General features: G+C 36.7%; 1 protein-coding gene across 1 annotated transcript in view; it reads right to left on the minus strand.

Annotated features, from left to right (window-relative positions):
• Window positions 1–25,013, minus strand: part of LOC140232240 (TOM1-like protein 2) — a 46,107-nt gene that overhangs the window by 20,984 nt on the left and 110 nt on the right. Inside the window, exons 2-5 of the mRNA XM_072312374.1 lie at window positions 8,873–8,957; window positions 5,422–5,500; window positions 1,786–1,908; window positions 237–446 (exon numbers count right to left, since the gene is read on the minus strand). Of these exons, the coding sequence (XP_072168475.1) occupies window positions 237–446; window positions 1,786–1,908; window positions 5,422–5,500; window positions 8,873–8,957 (497 nt within the window). The remainder of the gene's footprint in view (window positions 1–236; window positions 447–1,785; window positions 1,909–5,421; window positions 5,501–8,872; window positions 8,958–25,013) is intronic.

Consider the following 25,013-nt stretch of genomic DNA (forward strand, 5'->3'; position numbering starts at 1 on the left):
ACACACACCCCACGAAAAAAATCTGTCCCACCCTACCCCTCACATTCCCCCTCCCCCTTAAATCCCCTCCCCCTCCCTCTCACATCCCCTTCAAACTCCCCTCATATTCCCCCTCCCTCTCACATTCCACCCTCCCCACTCCCCTCATATTCCCTATCCCCCTCTCCCTACCCTCACATCCCATTTCCCCTCCCCCTCACATCCCTCCCCCCCCCCCCCCCCACCCTTATATCTACCTGTCTGGTTGGTGGCGGTCTGCTCATGGCTGGGTCCACCTCGGGAGTCATTCTCTGGGGCGTCCTGATGGGGGACAGTGTGTCCAGGTCCGTCGGCGGGAACTCAATGGACTTACTCTTCAGCTCCTCGTAGACCTTGACCACTCCGTGCAGCGAGGGGTCACTCTTGAACGCGTCTGCCCACGACTGGATCAAACTTAGAATCTTCTCCTGTATTTTTTTTTCAAAGCAAGGCAAGATTAAAGAAATCATTCAGCGACGATAACAATAAAAATAACAGTAACAGCAGAAGTAGTAATAGTAGTAGTAGCAGTAGTGGTAGTAGTAGTGACAGTAGTAGTAGTAGTAGTAGTATTGAATATAATTATAATGATCAGTACATTTTGTTGTCTTTGTTGTTGTTGTTGCAGTTTTTTGGGTTTTTTTTTTTTTTTTGCTTTGCATTTTTTAGCCACTAGGAGATGTCCTGGAAGGCATAACTCACGTACAAAGAAATGTATTTCCCCAAATGTATGACAAATTGTTTCACTGAAGCAAAATCCCATTTTATCAGTAATAATCTCCATATGTGACCCTGCACCTCAAAACAAACAAAAAGTCGCCAGACATGAATTTATAGTTACCATATTCTGAAAGAGCAGACTTTAAGCTTTAAAATGATGTATAACTCAAATCAGATGGACTCTCCTAACCTATCTAAATATTGGAAAGAACACACAAACTCAGGAAAAGTGTGAACTGAGAAAAGAGGCTCTGAAGTACAGTGTCTATTCAAGCGCTTAATCTTTACCAAACCATGCTGGCTGTGCGATGAATGGGACAAAAACAGGAAGTAAACCACGGGAGTAACAACAATGAAGGGATTATCAGATTAAACTGAAATTTAGCATGCCCCATTAACACATTCTGTCCATAATCAATGCCAACTTTCGAAGCAGTAGCACTATCCTTTCAAAAGTTATTAGAGTTGAAAGTGAAGATAGTGGACAAGGTTTTTCAGAAATGAAAAAGGGATTCTAAAGACACACCTAATCACACTATTCTACCAAAAATGTTCGAGATAAACTGCTAAAAAAACACACTTTCCTGCATGTTTTATGATACCAAATTTTTGCATAATGTAAGAGAAGACCCGCTCTTTCAGAAAATGTGAAAAAGTCAAGTTCGGCTAGGTTGACCCATTTCACTTATTTTCAGTCCTCACGCAAAATCAGTGTGTGCAACTTTATGTTCGTTTTGAGGTGCACGGTCACATATGTAAAAAAAAAAAAAAAAAAAAAAAAAAAAAAAAAAAAAAAATCAAAAATGTACAAGAACAACTGAAAATTGAAAGTGTTTCAAGATATTCATTCATAGGGCAATATAATGGTAACACCATGAAGTTCACAGGCTTATCTTATGCTCTTTGAGCTCATGCAGCATTGTGTTTTTGGCTCACAAAGTGAGGTCTGCCCCTGGGGCAGGGCCAATGGGTGGAAACGGACAGTGACAGTGTTCTAGGACCCGTAAAAAAGTGGTGACCAATAGGAGACAGGTAGAGGTCACTGACCTGGACGATGGTCGGTGGGTTCTGGCTGGGCTGGATGACCTTCACCAGCTCCTTGCAGAACTCCTGTTTGCAGACCAGAACGTGGAAGCGATGCTGGCAGTTTTTAACACACGTCTCCAGGACCTTTGGGTTTGATTTGGAGAAGAACAGAAGAATCATGAAAATCTCGTCGACAGAATTCATCTATTGGTGGACAGCAACACAGAGCTACAATGTATGTGACATGTGCACATGTATGTGGGTACATACTGTATAAGTGGGAATGTTTGTATATTTCCCGCGAGCAGAAACCAGCGTGAAAATAAAAACATGCCAATATTTTTGAACGTCAGATGTTTAACTAGTAAATATATGTATCTTGATTCCACAGAACTGAAAACACACGAAATTCATCTCGCCCAGCCAAGCAAGAAAAATTACTCTGAGAAAATAACCACTCTTACAGTTATGTATTCATATATATTTCATAAAGGAATATAAAAACGCATACCTTTATATTTTCATGACAAGGATGATTTTTCAAATTAATGCAACATAACATATCTTGTGTTTTTAAACTCTGATTATACAAGTTGACTGCTATATGTGATACATCGACAAGAAGCCAATATGTTGCCTATAGACACATCTCTAAATGTGTACAAGACAAGGTAAAACTTCTGTTTCCATGGAGACAGGAATATTGCCTCATCCATGATATGAGAAGTGTAAAGAGTACCAAAGTTTGATGCCACAGCCAGTCATCGCCATGGAAACTGGTTTTAAACAACCTTACCTGGCCCAAGTGTTTATGCGCACACCTGCTTCCAAGTTATACAAACAAATGAGTATGACATCATTACTTTGGTACTGTAAGATGGGAAGTTGCTTACTTTGTTTGTTTGTTTGTTTGTTTGGTTGGTTGGTTGGTTGGTTGGTTGGTTTGTTGTTGTTGTTGTTGTTGTTGTTGTTGTTGTTGTTGTTGTTTTTGTTGTTTAAGGGCTTCACACTAACATCCTATTCTGTTGTTCTGGTTTTAAACTACAAAAATTACCCCTTTCAATATCACCTTTAAGGTCCACAGTCGCACGATTCTGAAATCATGTAACTTCACATACTCAATAATGCATTGTCTTTCTCAATTAAAACAAGTCTATACCAAATACAGTTGTATAACTAAGTTTGTTAATTGGATGCAGAGGTACCATCTGGTTTGAGAATAGCATGAAACAGTTTTTTATTCTCACATTTATGTATTTATCATTTTCTTCATTAGCTTGAACCCTCTAAAGGTCACCTTGAAACTGTGCAGTATGCTATCATGAAACGATTAACAGAATATCATTACAAGTAGATGTTATACCATGCACCACACATTAAATATCTTTAAATACTAATCATGTTGCCACATGGGGCTATCATTTCATGCTACAGTGATCTAAATCCTATTCCAGATCCCCCCCCCCCCCCAATATTTCATAAAATGACAGAGACGTCTATGACAAGACTTTGATAGGTTCATTATGCAGGCATAAACCACATGATCTCCTCATGTACAAGGAGAAACATGCCGTTTACGGCATGACTCCTGAAACCATCTTCAAGTTTCAACTCTGCTTGACGGTTGTCATGGCTGAATAATATCTCTTGCATCATTTTTTTAGATGCAAATGGCACACTAAAACAATGATAGCGTGCAACTAAAGCAGGTTAGTTTTCAGTTTTAGTCAATGCAAATGATGTTTCACACCACAGTATACCACAATATAGGAGAAGATGGGGTTGTTTCAATATGAGGCAGAGCTGATTTAAAGCTACGATTGGACTACAGTATGTCTATATTTCTATGGAAATGTATGCATTCACAACGTAGAGCAAGTATCATTCTTCAAATATCTACTGAATCCTTGATATGGTGATATGCTATGCATTTCAGCTCTTGCTAAATGCCGTTGAAAGCCCTTAAGAAACATTCAGGTTACCAAAGCATCATTAAAATATCTTCTTCCTATTGATTTTCATTTTTTCGGCTTAGATTTTGCCTCTTAAACAGACAGCCTTTAACTTTGCATCTAGGGAACTAAAACTCACACAATCCTCTATTAGTGTGAAAAAGAAACATTTACAAATGTAGAAACACATGAAAAGTTATTTGGACTATGCAAAACTTCTGCTTTGAAATCTCCATTGCAGTGTCTGCAAGGTAATTTTCATTATTATTAGAATAAATGTTGAGGATTCTACCTACGAAAATTTAAATACAGCCAACAACGCACATCTCTCTCCCCATCTCCCTCCCCCAACCCTCACCCCCACCCCCACCCTCATCCCCCCTCCCCCACCACAAACACACACTTCAGTATGCTACTATGATGAGTGGGGGGAAAATAATGCCTGGATATCAATCTGTAATCTTAATCAAGCAGGAAACGCGTCTGTGACTCACCCACTTAAGAATTAAAAACATAACATCCATCTTCTCAAAAGTCTGTGACTATGAGCTCTTCTTGTGCCTCGTGTAATTCTCACTGCATGTATCTATTAATTATACACACTCTCATAATAAAGAGAATTAGGCCAACTAACTACCCATAATAATTCAATGGCATGGCATTGATATGCAATAACTAACACACTACTACTTTTGAATAAAGCAGAAATACCCTTGCATGCTAGGGAAGGAGTTAGATAGGAATGTACGGTATGTCTTCGATGATGCAGGAGAAACGAGCAAATTTTCAGAAAATATGAAATTATACATGTAGACAATGCAAATCCTGAGTAATTAGCACCGTTAAAGGTACTGTTTACCATTGGGAGCAGTGATTTTAAAAATGTTTAAGTTATCACATTTGACGCATATATGTCTAGGTTGGTTGTATCACAAAACATCCTATCATAAAAAAATTCTACAATGAAGCCTAAAATACAAAGAGATATCACTATTTTTCTCACTAAACCATAAATGTAGATCATGGTTTAGTTTAGAAACAGTTTTATTATACAAGTTTTGTATCTATACCGCATACATATATATACAATACTCAACATCAATTGTACTGATGAACTTTTTTACACTGGTTGTTTCTATCCCTAACTCACATTTCTGAACTATTCTGAAGTACTACAATTGAGTTTTTGTTTCATCTGCAAATGGTAAACTGCCTTTAAGAGGAGCCTTCTGCAACAAGGTCAGGTCAAGCTGTCAATTACATGTTTTCATGTTGGGATAGATGTACTCAAATGCAAATATTAGATCTACACCCATTTTAATACAACGTACCTGCCAGGTTCTTTTGGAATATATGTTGGGGGAATTTTTTCCACCAAAAGCAACATTTCATGTGCCCCAGTGATCAACAGTTAAATGCTATTAACATTGAGTTAGGAGTATGGCACATAAATCCTGGAAAGAGATCTTAATCTGCTCATTGCTCATTGTATTACTATAGTGTACTTAAAAGAAAAATATGCCTGTTTGTTATTTTACCCAAATGAAAGAAAACTGCTACAAACGTGACCTGTTTTAAAATATGTTTTGGATGTCTCTGTACATTAGATAGGGGAGACAACTAAACTGACAACTTAAACATACCATGTACACTGTCAAGATACACTTATCCACGATGTAGATATTGTATGGCAAAGAATACTCACGGTCAGACTGAACATAACTTCCTTCCATTTCTTGTTGCCAAATAACCTCTTCTTCAACGCTTTTACTGCATCCTTGGCACTGAAAGGTGATCATAGATCCACACACACACAAAAAGAAAAAGTAGCACGTTAATTTGATTATCATCCACTATTAAAACATCCACACAGGCTCAGTGATGTAATGGAAGTACACCACAGACCTGTTGGTATTATAACCTGACTCTTTTAGGGTGTGGCATATCAACAAGCGGAGTTGAACAATCTTACACAACACCTGCCGATACTCTCAATGCGATTGCAATATATACCGGGTATTTCTTCTTCTTTGTGCACTTTCAGCTGGCTTACATACATTCATACGAGGTGCTGTCTCAAAAGGCGCATGGTTGCCATGACGACGCTCCTCAAGGCTGCTTACATGACGTGATTTGCATAGAATCTGGGAGACGAGACAGCATGGCTTTATAGCCACAACAGCAATTAAGGGCAATCTCCTCCATTGCAATGAATGTAACAGCTCTTGGCAGTTTCAGGTGAGGACAATGGATAAAATCATTGTAGTTTCATTTGATACCAGACAAACAAGAACAACATGCATCATATTGCTTTAATCAAATTGTGTGGATCTACTCAAATGTCAGCTAAAGTATTTAGGGCTAAAACATAATCTACTTTACTTTTGTGGAAAAGGTCACCTGAATAAAACAAGAATATAAGTAAACAGCTGTATGCCACAGTATTCAAATTGAATAATGAATCAATAAACTCTGAAAAAGCAGTTAACATTTGAGGGGGTCGGTGCAATATAGTGCTAACCCACACTTTTGTCAAAATTGAGTTACATGCATTTTCATAATCCTTATCCTTCACTCTAACCTCCGTGAAAATATCATATTTGAATTCAACCAAATAAGATGGTAAAAAATGCATGCATTTATGTTTTATCAATGTACAATGTATGGACTGTCCAAACATTCAACAGCGATTATCTCAAAATGACAATTGTGTGGGTTAGCACTATATTGCACCGACCCCCTCAATTGTCTTAAGTGTATTTCATGTATGGAAGAAGCAGATCAGCAAAGGCTATGGCCAGGTACAATATGTAATTCATCGTGCAGCTCAAATTTCATGAAGAGAAATAATGGTACTGTATTTAAATGCAGTATGCAGTGCACTTCCGTTCAAACAACGAACACGATTATAACGAAATTCTCGTAATGTAAAATGCATTAAAAATTCGGGTCCCCAAATTTCCATCTAGATGTATACAATTTACTATTCAGTTGTAACAAAATTTTGATATTTTACATTCCAGGAAAAATGCCGGTTCTGAGGACTTTGATAACAGGAGTTCACTGTATTTTGTGATTTTTTTTTTATGTATTTTGTTTTTTGTTTTAAGTGATCTTTTGATTAATTCCATTTTTATTAATTCCATTTTTACTGACATTCTGGAAATTAACAACACACACACACACATATTAACAAAATGCCTCCTGTAACACAAATGTGCTGTACATTGTCTCCACTGTGAGAAATCACTCATATTCTTTCTCCTGAAAAGGGATGATCTATTTTCTCAGTCCAGCACTATGGTTCTCGATTGAAAATTCAACCACTTACTTTTATTGCCAAACAAATCTCAATTCACTAAATATATAGCATATATGCATGTAGTATTCAGATGTACTGGACATTTTTTTTAAAATCAATCATAATAACTGCCATTATAATTGAAAGCTGTGACAACTTCATTGCCATTTGTATATGTTTCATAAAACACATAGGGGAGACTACACAACTCCCAATAAAACTCCTCAACAGGGCAAGCACAAATTCTTTGAATAGGACGAGAATATCAGCAAGGGCAGATGGTGCATGAACGTCCAACAGGTTTAGTCATCGGCAGCAGAGAGCCAATTCAAATTCCATCACTCTGCAGTTGTCATCATTGGAAGCATTTGTGAGTACAAATAATCTGGCCTGTTCACAGTGGCCACAGCAGGGAAATTACAGTGTATGCACTATAAAGCTCGCTTCTGAAAGCTTGAATGTGGCCATTTGTGTTCCATCAAGTCCCAGGAAATACTATTGCAAATATGTTCAGTTGTCATCATCAAATACATTTTGTAGGCACCTCTGAAATTCATGAAAATGCCTTGCACTGAAGAGAGAAAAAAGATTAAATGGAACTGCTGCAGTTCATGCATTGAATTTGCTCAGAATCAAAGAAAAAAAAATTGCCAATTTGAAACACACACAGAAACATCTAAAGCCAACAAGTGTTGCCTATTTGAGAATCAGTTCTAAATTCAGCTATAGAGAGGCTTTTTAAATTCTGCAGCTGAAACAAACAACCATCACTACATAAAAAACAACAACAAAGGGCTCAATTAAAGAACTTTGTGCTGTGTTTTTTTTTCCTCTACCATATAAAGCACTACCCAAGAATACCAAGTACTAAAAAAAAGGCACAAAATCACAGATACATGTATACACTTGTAACGTGGTTTCTGAGATGTGATATGTTTAAACCAGCTAACTGTGCACAGGTGGCTGATATAGTGAAGTGACCACTATTAAAGACATGCTTTAGTAACATACAGAGTGTTCAGAGTATTCAGACACAAAAAGTTTATACTTGAACGGTATAGCTATATGATGAATTTATAAGTTTGAATGCTATTAATGAAACAACATACATTGTATAACGAAACGACGTACAGCGAAACAACGTATAGCAAAACGACAGAGCATCGTTTTGAACTAGAACTCGATAACAAATTAGCATTCCATCCTGTCTATTATGTGTCTTCGATAACGAATCAGCATTCCATCCTGTCCATTATGTGTCTGAACGTCTGGGAGTGCGCATAAAAGGTGACTCTATACCTGTCACTCATGACCATAACAGCATGCGCAGTGGGAAACAGCACATCTATACGACGTTTTCCAGAACGATCGAGATTAGCATCTGAACGGTCTGTACGCTATACGATGATCCTTTGTACGTCATTTCTTTATCGAGTATTGGTATAAACTGGCTTGCATTTGAACAGGGGGTACATGTACTGGGCTCATACCACTAGACCGACACCCATGAGTCATACAGCCCACGAGTTCGACACTGAAAACAGGTCCATGAGTCATACGGCCCATGAGTTCGGCACAAGGCAATTAAAAAGCCCATGAGTTCGACACTAGGTAAAAATAGCCCACGAGTTCGACAGATACAACACGGGGCTTAATGTGTTGGTCTCATGGGCCTTGTTAGCTTAGTGTCAAACAAATGGGCTGTATGACTCATGAGCTGTATAATTCATGGGCTGCATGACTTGTGGGCTGTATGACTCGTGGGCTGTACAAATGTATGACTCGTGGGTTGTATGACTCGTGAGTTGTACGACTCGTGGGTGTTGGTCTCGTGATATGCATCCCATGTACTTACCCTTCATCTGTCTCATTGATGATGTCTGTGATTTCCATGATCAGACCCCAATCCTCTGAGGCTTGGCTCTCACTGGTGGCCCTCTCTGATCAAAGACAAAGAACAACAACAACAAATTATTACCATTATTTTTCTAATGTAATTATTTCCGTTCTGTTTTGAATTGTTCTGTTTCAAGTATATTCATAATCTTTTTGTATAGATATGTTATCTATTGTTCAATGAAAACATAAAAAAAAGAGCTTCACTGACCAATACAGTACATACAATACATTGTTTACCCAACTGAGAAGAGTACCTTACTTACAATTTGTAGCTTTAGTACAAGAAGAACAGACAATACTGATGCTAATGACGTTGATATGGACAGTAACTACAGTTGTCACTACACACTAATGTAACAATAATGATACACATGAAGCAATTATACAGACTTTGTAATATTATGTTTTGTTGATGATAGCAATGATAACAATAATGCCTTAATCATCAACCACAACTTCTTAAATAAACAAGGCAAGTGCCATAATGTGTCTCGCCCATTCGCGTACAAGAAATTGTACGCGAATGGGATACTAGTATAACAGATCAAAAAAGAGATATAACAGATAAAAAAGAGATATAACAGATAAAAAGAGATATAAAAGGGTAAAAATTTATGGCAAAAACGAAACTTGCCATGAAAACTTAACATTGGGCTCTTAAAGTTTGTTGACCCCTGCCTGTGACCTTTGACCTTGTAGTGACCATCCACTCCCCAAGGGTCATCTGCCATCCAAGTTTGGTCACAAACGGACCTATGGATCAAAAGTTATGACCCATAATAGAAACGCGCCATAAAAACTTAACATTGGGATCTAAAAGTTCGTTGCCCCATGCTTGTGACCATTGACCTTGTGGTGACCATCCACTCCCAAAGGGACATCTACCATCCAAGTTTTGTCACAAATGGAGTTATGGATCAAAAGTTATGACCCATAATAGAAACGCACCATAAAAACTTAACATTGGGCTCTAAAAGTTTGTTGACCCCTGCTTGTGACCTTTGACCTTGTGGTGATCATCCACTCCCCAAGACACATCTACCATCCAAGTTAAGTCACAAATGGAGTTCTGTTTTTTTTTCAAAAACCCATTATACCCTCTTCACTTTCAACTTCAATAACTTTTGAACAGATACAGATACACTTTGAAAGTTGGTAGGGTCATGACTAGACTATGCTACTGAGCACTTTGAAAGTTCGTAGGGTCATGACTAGACTGTGTTAAAAAATTTCAACTTGATCTGTTTATCCCTTCACTGTGGTTAGCCTGGACTTTTACACCCCACTCTATGTTCTCTTGCTTGCACAGAGCACAGCTTAGTGAGATTATCTGAAGCACTTGAATACACCCTAAATTTCAAAGCCCCTTATTTCAGTACACACTCCTCTAGGGTGTGTATTGTCCCCCCATTAAATAGATAGGGAAGTCCATTTGCATTGATACATCATTTCAAAGCACAGAATCTGCTCTTCCAGAATCTGTCCTTACCTAAAAATCCATGTATGGCGACTCTTTGTTGGTTTTGTGATACAGGGTCACATTTGTACTTCACTTTAAAGGGAAGGTAAACCCAAAGAACAATGTGGATTGAGTGAAAGCAGCAACATTAGTAGAACACGTCAGTGAAAGTTTGAGGAAAATCGGACAAGCCATGCAAAAGTTATTAATTTTTAAAGTTTTGATGTTGGAACCGCTGGATGAGGAGACTACTACAGGATATGACGTATGAGTGGACAACAATACAAAGAAAATATAAAGGAAATTCAACAAAAATTCACTTTTCTAGAATTATGAAAGAGCAATGGACCAACCGCTTTCAGAAAGCAGGGGGAATAATTGCTACCCTTAACATATGTCAATATCAAGTTGATGGAATTTGTAATTTTCAAGAAAAATGGATTTTTGCAGAATTTTCTTTATATTTTCTTGGTATTGTTGTCCACTCATACGTCATAACCTCTAGTAGTCTCCTCATCCAGCGGTTCCAACATCAAAACTTTAAAAATTCATAACTTTTGCATCGATTGTCCGATTTTCTTCAAACTTTCACTAATGTGTTCTACTAATGTTGCTGCTTTCACTCAACTCACATTGCTCTTGGGGTTTATCTTCCCTTTAAATACTACTTTTCTCTTTGATATTACTATCAGTTAGGTTACAGCCCTCACTCTTGAGCTAAAACTATTGACGAGAAAATATGGCTATCGCCAATTCAATTCACAATTCACATCATGTCAACACAATTCACAGTCAGACTTGTGTTAGGGCATGATTGTATGAATTTTCTTCCTCTATGACAGAGTAACATCTACATAGTATGTGGGTAATTCCATGAAGTTGGGGCAGTGTCCATGTAGCATCGTGATATTTAAAAAATACATTTCAGCATAACTCAATATTAATTATGCTATACATTTGTTTCTAGGCTTTACATTTGCATTGAGGCCACACATTTTCCTGGAAATTTTGTGCCATTCAGACTCAATTTTGATGAAGTTATTAAACAATATGTAACAGTGTCCTGTAGCATCGTGACGTGTCCATGTAATAATAATAATAATAATAGTGAGACTCTAAAAGCGCACATTTCTACCTAATCGTGACATATTAAAATTTGGTCCTAAGAGACAAATTATGGCAATTAGCTTTACCAAAATTTGATGCAATATGCATATTTAGAAGATATGAATGAGATAGCTAAATATCTCAAATTTCCTGTACACAGTTTTAATTTTAAAAGAAAATTACAAAATGTATCACAATGCTATGCGGTGTCCTTTTTTGTGACATTTGGTGGACACCGCGTAGCATACACACGTAGTGACACATTGTGTAATTTTCTTGTAAAAGTAAAACTGCGGAAAGGAGAGTTGAGATATTTAGCTATCTGACTTATCTAGTAATTATGCATACTATATCAAATTTTGGTCAAGCTAATTGCATTAATTTGTCTTTTAGGACCAGATTTTAACTATCACGATGATACATGGACACCGTTACATATCGTTTTAATAACTTTATCAAAATTGAGTCTGAATGGCACAAAATTTCCAGGAAAATGTATGGTCTCAATACAAATGTAAAGCCTATAAACAAAATATGTATAGCATAATTAGTATTGAGTTATGCTAAAATATCACACTTTGTGCCCCAACTTCACGGAATTACCCATGTGACATTCACTTTGAAATTTACAATCAATACGATTCTGATGACTTTTATTTCAGCTATAAGCATACTGAACTACAGACGTTGAAGAATATGTGAAGTGACTGTGAACTGGTATGCATTGCCACTGGTACTGTAGACTGCCAAGAAATATATGTTTTTATATCATATTGACATACAATATAAAACAAAGAAATCAATATGACAAAGAAATCTGATAATTGCATAAACTGTGGAACATACCCTGCAGATCCCATTTTCCTATTCCCCTCCTAGTTGCAGGATGATATTGTACACATTTCACAATACAATAAAAAATTACAGCGAACAATACAATAAAACATTTCCCCTAAGTTGCTGGTAGTGATATCTACATGTATAAATTGTAGAGTAAAAACCAACACAGAATCACATCTATTAGATGTGGCATGTAAGCTTGTCCATATCATTACAAGCATTTGCAAGGTAATGTACATTGTAGTTTAAAGGGATGGTACAGTTTCTAAAGAGATGGGGCTTCAGGTTTATAACTTTTTTATGATGATTTTGTTTTTTATTAAGATAATGAGAAACCTCTTATGAAATATGAAAGAGCATAATTCTAATTCTAAGAGGAATTCTAAGTTTATGTGATGAAAATTGGTTTTGAAATGCCCGAGATATCCAAAACAAAGCAAACTCAATAAAAGGTGTGACCAATCTTTTATTAGGATCACTTTGTTTTACTTTTGTTTTTTGATATTTCAGCAATTTCAAAACCCATTTTTATTAATTAAACAAACTTTGAATTCCTCTTATAGAATTGTATGCTCCTCACCTAAACCAATACCATGTCATCCTTTTAATATACTGTACGAGCTGAAATTTTCGCGGCACCAGCTGGTTTTATTTTCGCGAATTTCGCGAATCGCCTTTGAACCACGAAAATAACATGCAAACAACTAAGTTCAGTTAGACCCTCGCAACCGTGAAATTAACAACACGCAAAAATGTCCTCCAAGTAGCAATTCGCAAAAATATCTGCACGCGAAAATTTCAGCTCGTACAGTACATATGGGACTTGAAGGTCTACAAACTAGAGAGTTCAGACTGATTTGTTTTTGTTTCCTTTTTGTTATGGCCCCGTCTTTCTGTCTGTCTCTGTGTCTGTCTGTCTGTCTGTCTCTCTCTCTCTTTTGTCTCCATCATTTTCACCTTGTCTTTATTTGTTGCAATTCTCCATTGTAATCAAATATGTCTGTATGCTATACATTATATTATACATGTAAATAGATATGGCCTTTTTTACGATCAGTGGTGTAACTTTTGTACTCAGAGGGTCAAAATTTCAAACAAAATATTTTTTCATTATTCTGTTTGATTCCTGTTGGAAAGTATTCAAATTTTTGAAAAATTAACATTTCAGACCTTAAAGCTGAAGAGTTATTGGTGTAATTTAAGGAAAACCCTGGCACCTGGAGTAAATTTAAGCAAATTTTGTTTTCATGAATTGCACCATAATGACAAAACTCTGTAGTCAAACTTCACCATGCAAAATTTATATGGTTAACAACAATATATAGTTTGTGAATCAAAACTATTTGGGGGTTGAATATAAAGTGAATTAAAAAAAAATACATGAGATTTATAAATTTTTGGTAAAAATACCAATTAGACATGCAATTTTTAAGATTTTAACTATTTAATGGAGGGCAAGCCAGGTCAAACTCAATATTATAACAAGTCTTTAAGAAGGGCTACCTTCCTATGTAGGTTAAATGAAATTCCAATCATTTCTTTAAATCTTGGATTTTTCACACATGGATGTTTCGGAGGTGACAGTTAACATAATAGAATGTTTCGGAGATGACATTAATATTGACACTCAGTTTTTTTGAGAATAAGTGACAATGACACAAAACTTCTTCTTTTTATCAATGTTTTTAGTAATTATAACTCGAGAACAAGAAATTAACTCCTGTTTCAAGCAGATAAACTACACAGAACAAGTGTTTTTTTTACACTTCATTAATTAGCATGGGCACCGGTAGTTTGCCTTCCATTTGGACGAAGCCTGTAAGCTAAATATATTGTAATCTGAAGAAACGTGGCATTCCATTTTCTACCTTAAATTGAGATGAGGGTGTGAGATCATTTTAGTAATGTTTCTTTGCTCTCAGAACATTTTATTCCACAACACCAGGGAAGAATCACTTCGTTTCGGAGGTGACATTCAATGTTAACATTGTGTTGAAATATTCATTTACAGTAAGAATATGATGAACATATTTAAAGCTAGATATTGTAATCTGAAGAAACATGGCATTCCATTTTCTACCTTAAATTGAAATGAGTGTGTAAGATCATTTTAGTAATGTTTCTTTGCTCTCAGAACATTTTTTTCCACAACACCAGGGAAGAATAACTTTGTTTCGGAGGTGACATTCAATGTTAACATTGTGTTCAAGTATTCATATAGTATGTCCCCCCCCCCCCAAAAAAAAAAAAAAAAAAAAATTACAATTGGACTTTTGCATTGATAGCACCCAATATGATTAAATCAGCTAAAATCTACTTTGGGGTCTTAAATTATAACATCTTAGCTCTATTTTGCAGAAAGCCCCAGTCAATTTGGTTAAGTGGTCTCAAAGAAATGTGGATTGTTATAAAGGATGTCAGGAGTCTGATTCTTCCAAGTTTAGCACTTGGATGCTCTTGGAACTGCATATTAATGTGTAAACACAATATACAGAACTTGGAGGGAAGGGATTCCTGACATGCTCTACAAAAATCCTCATTTGTCTTTGACCTCTGAAACAAATTGAATGGGGTTTTCCGTAAGGTGTGGGCAATGAGTTATAGTTTCAATCCCTCAAATTGTATTTTAGATTGATTCACTATCTTTAAAGTTATCATTGCGGAGGGTACCATTGTAATTTTTTGGTGGGGACATAGGTTATGAATGCCAAAAGCAAAAATTCTTATTTGACTTGTATTATGTTTTTGTTTGCACATAGTATTATAAATAGATTAATTCAAGGATGTTCATGAATTCTTCATCATTCTTGATAGCCACCATACAAATGTTATAATACTGGTGAAAGGTGTTTGGTTCATCTGGGATAAATTTTCTATATACCAGATTCATTTAAACTGTTGACATTACTAAAATATATTTTATGTATCTTTCTGAATTGCTTGAAAATTACCAGCAAATCATAGTCACTTTTGAGAGTAAAAAGTATAAGATAAGAAAAAATCATTTTATTGTTTTGGAGGTGACACAACACAGAGACAACCCAACTTCTCAGGTGTTAACTAATACAATTGTGAACATTCATGTCTTTCCTCATGGCTTTAATTTTCAAATATAAGCTCTTTCTTTCAGTTCTTACTTGTTATTTTGTTTAGTTATTCTCTTTCATGATAGTGGATACCAGCTCATATTTTGTTTTGGATTGTAATTCATACTAATCTTTAGCAAGTTTTTACAGTTTGGTTAAGACAACAGTTTGTGTTTCGGAGCTGAAGAGAGCAGCATAATGCTTTCGTGTGAACTTATGGGGAAAATTTTTTTTAGTTCAGTAATTTTACCCATCAACTTCACAGAAGGTCCCGGACACAAACTGGTCTCAAATAACCCTATAAGGAACCAAAAAAGGACAATTTCACCTCAATAGACACGAGGGTTGAGTAAATACAGCAATATTAGTAAAACACATCAGTGAGAGTTTAAGGAAAAATAAGGCAATCCGTTCCAGAGTTATGAATTTTTGAAGTTTCTGCTCAGTCAAAGCTGAATGAGAAGACTTCTATAGCTTGTGGTGTCACACATGTACAAGGATATAGAGAAAGTATCAAGAAAATTCAACATATTTTCACTTTTCTTGCATAACAAAAGAGCACTTGACTTCTCTCTTTTGGAAGGCAGGGTGAATAATATTGCCCTAACATACACCAGTAGCAAGCTGAAGAAATGTGTACTTTTTTCAAAAAGTAAAGTTTTGTGAAATTCACTTATATTTTCTTTATATCGTTGTATGCATGTGACATCATACATTGTCGTAGTCGTCTCATCCAGCAGTGATTGCATAGATATTTACAAAAAAAAAAAACATAACTTTTGAATGGATTGTCCAATTTCCCCAAACTTTCAATGATGTGTTTTACTAATGTTGTTGCATTCACTCAATCCACATGTATATATGAAGGTGGACTTGTCCTTCAAGAAACCATTTTCTCTTCCTTGAAATTCCAGTACTTAAAGCCAAATTCTAAGATAAAACATAATAACAAAACAAGGTAAACACGTCATCAAAATTATATTGAGATAGAACTACAAATCTTGTTTTTGGATCTTTCCCTTTCCAGTCCTGGGGACTTGTTCCTCTGTTCACTTTAGTTGTCAGATAACTTCAATAATCTTAAAAAATACAATGTCATAAACAGTTGGTTCAACTTGGAAAATGTAATAATTATTGTCATATTAAAAAAAAAAATCACATAATTTTGTTTATGATTACCACGTTGTACATGGAAAAACAACAACTAAGAATTCAAGAACAAGTTGTGCACCAGCTATAGGCATGTGGACTTTTTGTGGAGTTTGATTATTTTATGATTTTTTTAAGATTGTGGACTAGGGCATGCATGAACTGCCACATGTATCACTTTGGTATCAAGGGAATTCTGGTGAGCTAGGTATACAAAAGTTACTTCTATTGTGATGATTTTGTAGATATTAAATGTATTTGAAAATGTTAATAGTGAAAAGGAACTGAAGTCTTGCCTTTCACTATCACATATTAACAATATGGTGTTAACAAACAATGTCACCTCCGAAACACAAGAAAAAGCAACCTACATGGAAAGCTGTGAGTGGTAAATCTTCACAACTAAATTGCTTAAATTGGAAATCAAGCTTCTAAGATGAAAGCATCTATATGTTTACTTACACTACGTAATTAAAGCAGGAGAATTGATCTTGAGAACAATATTATATATACAACAGATGGGTGTATTTTGTGCATTCTCTTTGTTAAAAAAGTGAAAAAAATGTAAATTTGCCCTAAAACGTACAGTATAGTAATAAAAATAAGAGTGAGAGTGTGTTAGTTGATTTCTCCACTTTGAGACTTATGTTACTAAAATAAATGAAACCATTAGTGTACATGATATGGTTTCTCTTCAATAGAAATGAGCAAAAACTCTTGTTAACAGTGTTTTGTCACCTCCGAAACAGTAATTCTTAGTTTTTATTAGATCTTTTATTAATCTCTAGAAAATTCTCACTTCCTGTTGCCATATTACTATTTTCATCCAAAAGAGATTCCTGTCAATTGGACAAAATCAAACAAAATTGCTTTGTCTTCGAGAAATTATCAAATATAATACGCTTGTTGTTTCGGAGGTGACGATTGTTTCGGAGGTGACAAGTGTTAACGGAAAATTGTAAATTGCTCCGAAATGAAAACAACAGGCTATATTTCTACTACCTTCCTTCAGAGATAATGTGAGGGGATATGTTACATTTTTGTAAATGTAATGTATAACTGATGTCAAGAATAAAAAAATCAAATACATAAATCTGTTGTCTCGGAGGTGACAGAAAAGTTAACGGAAAAGTTGCATAAATTTATAAACACTCACCAAAAAATGATAAGCTATTTGAATCAAATAATCTTTGGATCGAAGTTAAGTCAGATTGATTACTATTCTGTTTTGATGGAAATTAGCAAAGTTGAATTTTATAATTGTGAGCAAGAGCTAACTCAAAAGAGGGGTTAATTGTTAACGGAAAATGTCACCTCCGAAACATAAAGTTTGGACAATTTCAGTCTTTAAAGAAGACGAAGCAGAACCTGGTAAACATAATAGTTCTTAAGTTTGGATACCTGTCTATCACCACAACAACAAAAATAATGAAAAGGAATAAACAATTTAATATGCTAGGTCTGACAAAAAAACCATGTCAGAGTGCATACACCAAAAGTGTTGGATTTCAAGCATGTAAGTGCATGCCACATCTGAAAGAAAAAGAGAGGAAAGTTCATTAAGGTACCCAAGGTAGACACTGTGGGTGGTAAGTTTATGAGAAAAAATAATGCATATCTGTCAGTGTATAAGAAAGTTATACACCAATTAGTGTCAAAACCGTGTTTTACACCACTGATTGTAAAAATGGCCATATGTGTAACTATACATACTCATATGTAGCATCTATACAAATATAAATTAGCAACTGCCACTGCGCCATAAAAACAAGCAGCAATGTGCAACACTCTAAACCTATTGTATCTGAGTGAACGGCTGCCATCTGAACCAGTGCACTTCACTTTGTAATATTAATTACTGAAAAATTCTCACATACAGCAGGTGATTTAAGATGTTAAATGTCTTTATTAAGTCATAATTGGGACTTTTGGGGCTCAATTCTGCCATACTTTTATAGCTCCCCATTTCAACTATACATTACACTTCACTGGGAAGTGATACACTATTCTTAGAATAATAGATTTCTACTGCAGACTGATATCACCGAGTGTGCATTGAATGACCCTGAGGGATATTGAAATAAAGGTCCTTGGATTTATTTACATTTGGCAGCATTTTCACAAAGCATAGTAATGAGGGCAATCTGGACATCTGAGGGCAGTATTCTAATATTCTAAGAAAATATCACCCAGTCACTGAAGATAGAAATGCAGCCACAATTAACCCGACGACGACTGCTCCTGAGTATACTATATGGGAAATGCGTGTTGTAGCAAAATCAGCCCGTCTTTAACAGATTTAATAGTACCGGTATACACTGTGGCCCGAATTCATGAAGGTGGTACAATCTTGTCCATGGTTTAAACCATGGACAAAGACCATGGAGCATCAAGTGTTGCATGGAATATTTAGTTACGGCAATGATTATTTCGTCACAAAATGACAACATTTTGTGAACATTTCGTCGACAAAATGACTCTTTTCGTAACAAAATATTCCGGGAGACACTTGGTGGCCCATGGTCTATATAGACCCCATGGTTAAATTCGCGATCGTAGAGTACTGTACTGAATAGAGAAGTGTGTAGGCCTATGTGTGCGTCACATTCATATCAGGACTAGTCATTATTTTCACGTGTCTTTAATTTCGCAAATAGCACCTGACTCGCGAAAATTCGCAAAAAAAAACAAAAACAAAACATAAACAGTATAGGTACACTGCACTTCACATCGCTGTGACCAAACCTCATTAGTCATATTTGATATCAAGACATGGAATATGTGTGCACAGCTAAAGCTTTTCTAAAATCATGCTCTCCCAGTAGTATGACACCCCCTTTAGATAAAAATATCCCATTCGTAATTTGCCCTGGACCATTGTTTACATGGGACATCAGCCTGTATGACTGGTGTAAGATAATTACAAATGGGACTTGAAAACAGGTACATAGGTTGGTATGCTGTCATTCCCCAACTTGCACCAAAGAGTGGATCCAATCTAGTCTACTTCAGACTACCTTAATATGAAATTATCTTGAGCCAGCAAGAAGTGTGTTCAACTGCTGACGCTAGCAGCATTGTAATACTTTGCTGAAAGAAATAGGACAGATGAGTCTTGGAAAAAATATTGCAATCAATATTAAATATTATTGTAAATGCATATGATTCAGGCTACATAAAGGAGTGCCTGGGGTGGTGGACATGAACAGGCTAGAATCAAGACTATGGCATTACAATCTTCTATCTCCTACGGCCCTGCATTGTGATTACAAACACGTTTTTGTGTTTGAAAGAATTTCTTCAAGAAAATTCATGAGCCTTTGGCACAGAGTGTTGTAATCCACACCGCATGGAAACACATTTAAAAGTAAATCACGATATCGAGGACAAACATGAACAGATGACACTGTATCTGAATGCATGGAATGTGGTGTAAATGTGGAAAGTAATTTTTGACGTACAGAACTGATTGTTTAAAGGTTACAGGCAGACTTTGAGATATGAGCAAACACACTCTTTGGCATTACAAACCGGAGTCCATCATTTTGAAATATTTAAACTGAACACAAAACAAGTGACGTTTTTTCTGCCTGAAGGACATCTAAGACTTTTCAAACAGTTTTAGATCAAATATGTCCTTTAAAAAAAAGTAAAATTCAAAAGTGAGTATGCCTAATGTCTTTTTATACTTGACAGTACTTTTCAGACAGCTACCTGCAAGGCTTTGACCAGATGTGTTTCTATCATACATGTACATACATATACATGTACACAAAGAAACTCTTTTCGAACAGACATGCTATGGCCTATCATGAGGCCCATTTACGTACAATTGCCAAATTTCGGCCCTTCCATTTATGGTGATTAAACTTGGCATTTTTTGTCCAGGGCTAATTTTGCACAGTTTTGGTGAAACTTGCCTAGTGATCACCTTGGAAAATCATGCCCATGGAAAAAAAACCCCAAAAACATGCAAGGTGGGGTGCAATTTTTCTATAAATTTTGCATAGTTTGGTGCAAAGTTTCATGTATAAATTGTTCACTGCAGAAACTGTGTGATTTTTCTCACGTGACTTTTGAAATGCTTTGCTTAGTGCCCGTGCAAATTAAAGAAGATACACATGTACAGTATCATACACAAGTGCACTGCAGTGTTGCTGTATTTGTTTACTATTAAAAGAGCCTGCAATGTGATCAATTGTAACTGGCCTACAAATTTGTGCCTCGCAAAATAACTGCATTCAAGAGTGTTCAAGCAGTTCAGAAGAGCACTGTAAACCCGTAATAATGGAGAACAACAATTCTCACTAGGGTATCGAGAAAACTATTTTTTTATTCTGTGTTGAGACAATACAAGATTCTCTTTAAGGCCCCAAAGATCTGAAAAAAAACCCCCCAAAACACAACAGATGTGTCTTTATCAGCCCGAAGTTCAAACTAGCGTGCTATTTTGCGGTTACAAACAGGGCGTAAGAAACGATGTCAAAATAGTGCACTGTTTGTGTAGTGAAGCCGCAAATAGCGTGCTATTTGATTGGGAAAATTTCCCCCAGAATCTTGGGCTAGTTCGTGAACTAGCGCGCTATTAATTCGTTTGCGTCTTCATAAAACCAAAAATTTATCGACCCCACCATACGCACCATACACGGAAGCACTGGCTGGTGCACGTACTGTAAGCAACAGATGTTACAAACTGTTCCCTTCATTTTGCTTCCTGGCGAAGGCCCCGTCTACTTATCACAGATGTACGCAGTGTCCTGTAAACTGACAATGTTGATACGATTTGCACACTTATGTGCCAACAGAACGGTAGAAAATAGACCTGAAGCTTATTTCATGTATTGTGTACACGATTGAGATCGACGCGATGAACGTGAGTCGATCGAGCTTGTTGCTACCTATTCTGATACCTACTGTATACCTGTAACAGTGTCCGTACCAGTCTGTTGTGTATCAAACATCCGGTGATACGGGAGATTTGCACAAGGAAATCCACTTTCAAACTGAAGAGTGATGCAAAGTGCACATTCATCAAATTTCGGGCTAATTTCCCCAAACGGACTGTTTCAATCTGATGAAGATGCACATTCACAATATTGGGCTATTTTCCCAGACCGCAAAATATCCCGCTAGTTTGAACTTCGGGCTGATGAAGAGACACGCCTAGTGGCACGTGGGGGAAAGGTATCTTTTCCAGCATTTTGGGCTTGGCTGAGAACCTTGACTTGTCTCCACGTGGAAAGGTTTCCTTTGATACTCCAGTGGGAAGTGTTCATCTTTTCCAGTACTACACCTGTCCTTTCAAAAGTTACGTGAGAAAATCGCTAAGTTTCTGTAGTGAGAAACTCACACATATATGTATGAAAACTTGCACCAACTCTGCAAAGTTAGAAACAAAGTTAGAAAAAAATCATACTTTGGTATATTTTGCATTTTTCTTGGAACTAAATTTTGCAAGGCTGCTCAGCAACTTTCACCCAAACTTTGAAAGTTTGAAAACATGTTCAAAGTTTAATCTTCAGCGTAAATAGAAATTTGGGTATCACCGCTTCAATACCACTGTGCATTATGTACGATCTCAAAAGATTCCAATTGGTATGAACAGATGGTTGCACTAACTTTTGACCAAAGCATTCCTGTCTCTTTACGCTATTCCTATGACAGATGTGCAAACATATTGTACATTTTTGTACTTGTACCTGCATATATTTATAGTTGTAGTACCAACAAAACTGAGGCATTGTAATTTTTCAATGCTTGCTATCATATGTTGTAGCCTGCAGTCCTCATATAATATGTGGCATTGATGGTGTCAGTGTAGTATCATTGCTTTTGTGTGGCTGTTTGAAAACGATGCCTCGCTTTGTATTCATGTGCTTGTATGTTTAGACATCTATACAGTTAGTAGAGCTCTTATGAATTGTATTATCATCATTTATAATCACTATCAACTGTCAAATCATTACAGCAGCCACAGTCATACCCCATTGTAGAATGACTGCAGCTGTCTAAAGGACAAAATACACACTGGACAGGTACATTCACTTGTAGATATATGCTAGCTTTATGTAAATCTTCATATTTCTTTGTGTGTGTCATGCTTTTCTTTAGATAAAAAATAAAATTTTTACTGTATAATGCATAAACTGTCTAAAGAAAGTTAGTCTAGAATTATTAATCTCAATTGGTAACATCTCTTACTGAAGTTTGAGGCAATGTCTTCAAAATTCTAATTATTTCAAGTAGCAGTTGGAAGTGGCTAAGTGTTTGTTGCAAATTTCAAAAGTCAAACACTTACAGCACTGAAAATATAAAGTAACACATACAGGCTGGTGTAATTATGTCTGAATGATTTCTAATAATTGTTCCTTCCCGCTTTATTTAAATGGTTTTCACACTGTGTGTGTCACACTTAAAAAAACACAGACAAACAAGCATAAACAAACAAACATGAATTGCATCTTGGGAACATGTTGTGTACAATGTATGTCACAAACAGGTCACTCCTTCAAAAGGCTGGATGTACAAAATTGTAGCTGAGGTTGTGAGGAGAATATTGTGCTTATTGAAGTAAGGTTTTTGAATGGGGGGGGGGGGGGTGATTTGAACATATAACCATATATGCAACTGAAACAGATTGAAATTTCATTAAAAATATATATTTTTTTTAATCATAAAGAGGTATCAAATCTAGTTTGTGTCTGTCATTTGCTAGCCTGTGTCACGCACCTTTCTTTTGTCAAAAATGAAGTTCTGTATTTTAACACTACAGCTCCTAGACTGTACTACCCCAGGGCGCTCCATTGTACAGTTCGGGCTGGTCGCAGTAAAAGGCACATGGTCCCTGGGGCAGTGGTGGTTTAGTCAAATGCGTAAGCGGCGCACGGCACAAGTTTCCTAAAGAGACCTACGCTCTTGACTCCTCTTTAGCACTTACGCTTTGACCCATCTCCCCCCCCCCCCCCCCCCCCCCCCGAGTCTGAAGAAGTCCGATCCACTGTAGTCCGTGGTCCGATCACAATTCGGCTGAGGGGGATGACAGCTGTAGCAAACTTCTTTTGTGATGTCATACTAAGAAGCATTAAGTGTAACGCACCCTGGCATTAATACAGAAGGCAACAAAGGCAACGTTACCTAGCAACACCTACATTGTACTGGTACGTGCTCTACCGGTACTCTTGATGACAGCTCAACTTCGGCAAATCTTCGTATCAATCGGCAGTATCATCAACAGTGCCCCCGCACCCACCGGGACTATGCGCCTTTAATACCGTACAGGCATTATGGACTACTTTTTCTGGGGCAGTGTTGATGTTTGCATTGTTTACTGGCAAGTGATCTCAACTCCATGCAATGTTAGAGTAGTATAAAGTACCAGCAGGACTCTATAGGACCAAATGTCTCTGCTATAAATACAACAGTTTCAGGCAGGAGGTTCAGTCTCCACAAAGTCCTGCTCCGGTAGAAGGGTAACGTTGTTTTTTAGCTGCACTAAGTTTATTTTGTAGTTGCACAGTACTACACACCATAAAAGACCTGCCAAGCAGTAGCCCAACCAGATGCCAACACTTGTGTACAGCAAGGGTGTGACACATGTTTTAGCCAAACAGTACAAACATACACCAGATGGTGGACTGTTGTACTTATAGTTCGTCTGTTGAGAACGAGAAGGGCGTTAAGTGGTCTCGAACACTATGGGTTTAGTGGCAACTTAACGCCCTTATCATTCTCAACCGACGAGTTGGAAGTATAAGGAGCTTTCCCCAAAAAAGGGTCATCAAGTACTCGTAAACTCACAGCATGGATAGAGTTAAGATCCTGACCCGAGATAACATCTAATTTATTAATACTAATATTTGTATAATAAATAATCATAATTTATGATGCTGTGTTGTTTAGTAAGTCTACTCCATACTCTACTCTTTCTTCTTCTTCTGCACTATGTCTGAATCTACCATACTGTCAAACACCCCTTTTGAGTCAGAAGGGGCCAACCGTTATTGTTTATTATTGTTTATTACGCAGAGAGAGAAGTTTACATGTAGAAACTAGTTGCTTTGCTTTGCTTTTTTTTACCTACAGGTCTAATGTGTTATATATATAGATATCTATGTAAATAGAAATAGACTAGGTCCCACATCTTTTCGGGGTTCGAAGGTTCTGTATTGTAATTTAGCTCTGTGACTCATGATCATCATCCAGCATTCGGCAGTAACATGATTTTGAATGTAGAACTCATAATAGAGTCTAATTGATTTACAGAAAGGTGGTCATCTGAAGTTTGGTCAAGAACGGCTTGCAGGCAGACAGTATAAGTTTTCTCACAGTCACACACACTACCATACCACACTGAACACAGCAGAGACGTTTGAGCACAGGTGTCCCGGGCCAGGCAGTGGCATACTGAAGTCAGTGCTGCATGCAGTGGCCGCAATGGTCTGTATTGAATGACATTT

This window comes from Diadema setosum, chromosome 8 (genome assembly GCF_964275005.1).
Source record: "Diadema setosum chromosome 8, eeDiaSeto1, whole genome shotgun sequence".
Lineage (NCBI taxonomy): Eukaryota > Metazoa > Echinodermata > Echinoidea > Diadematoida > Diadematidae > Diadema > Diadema setosum.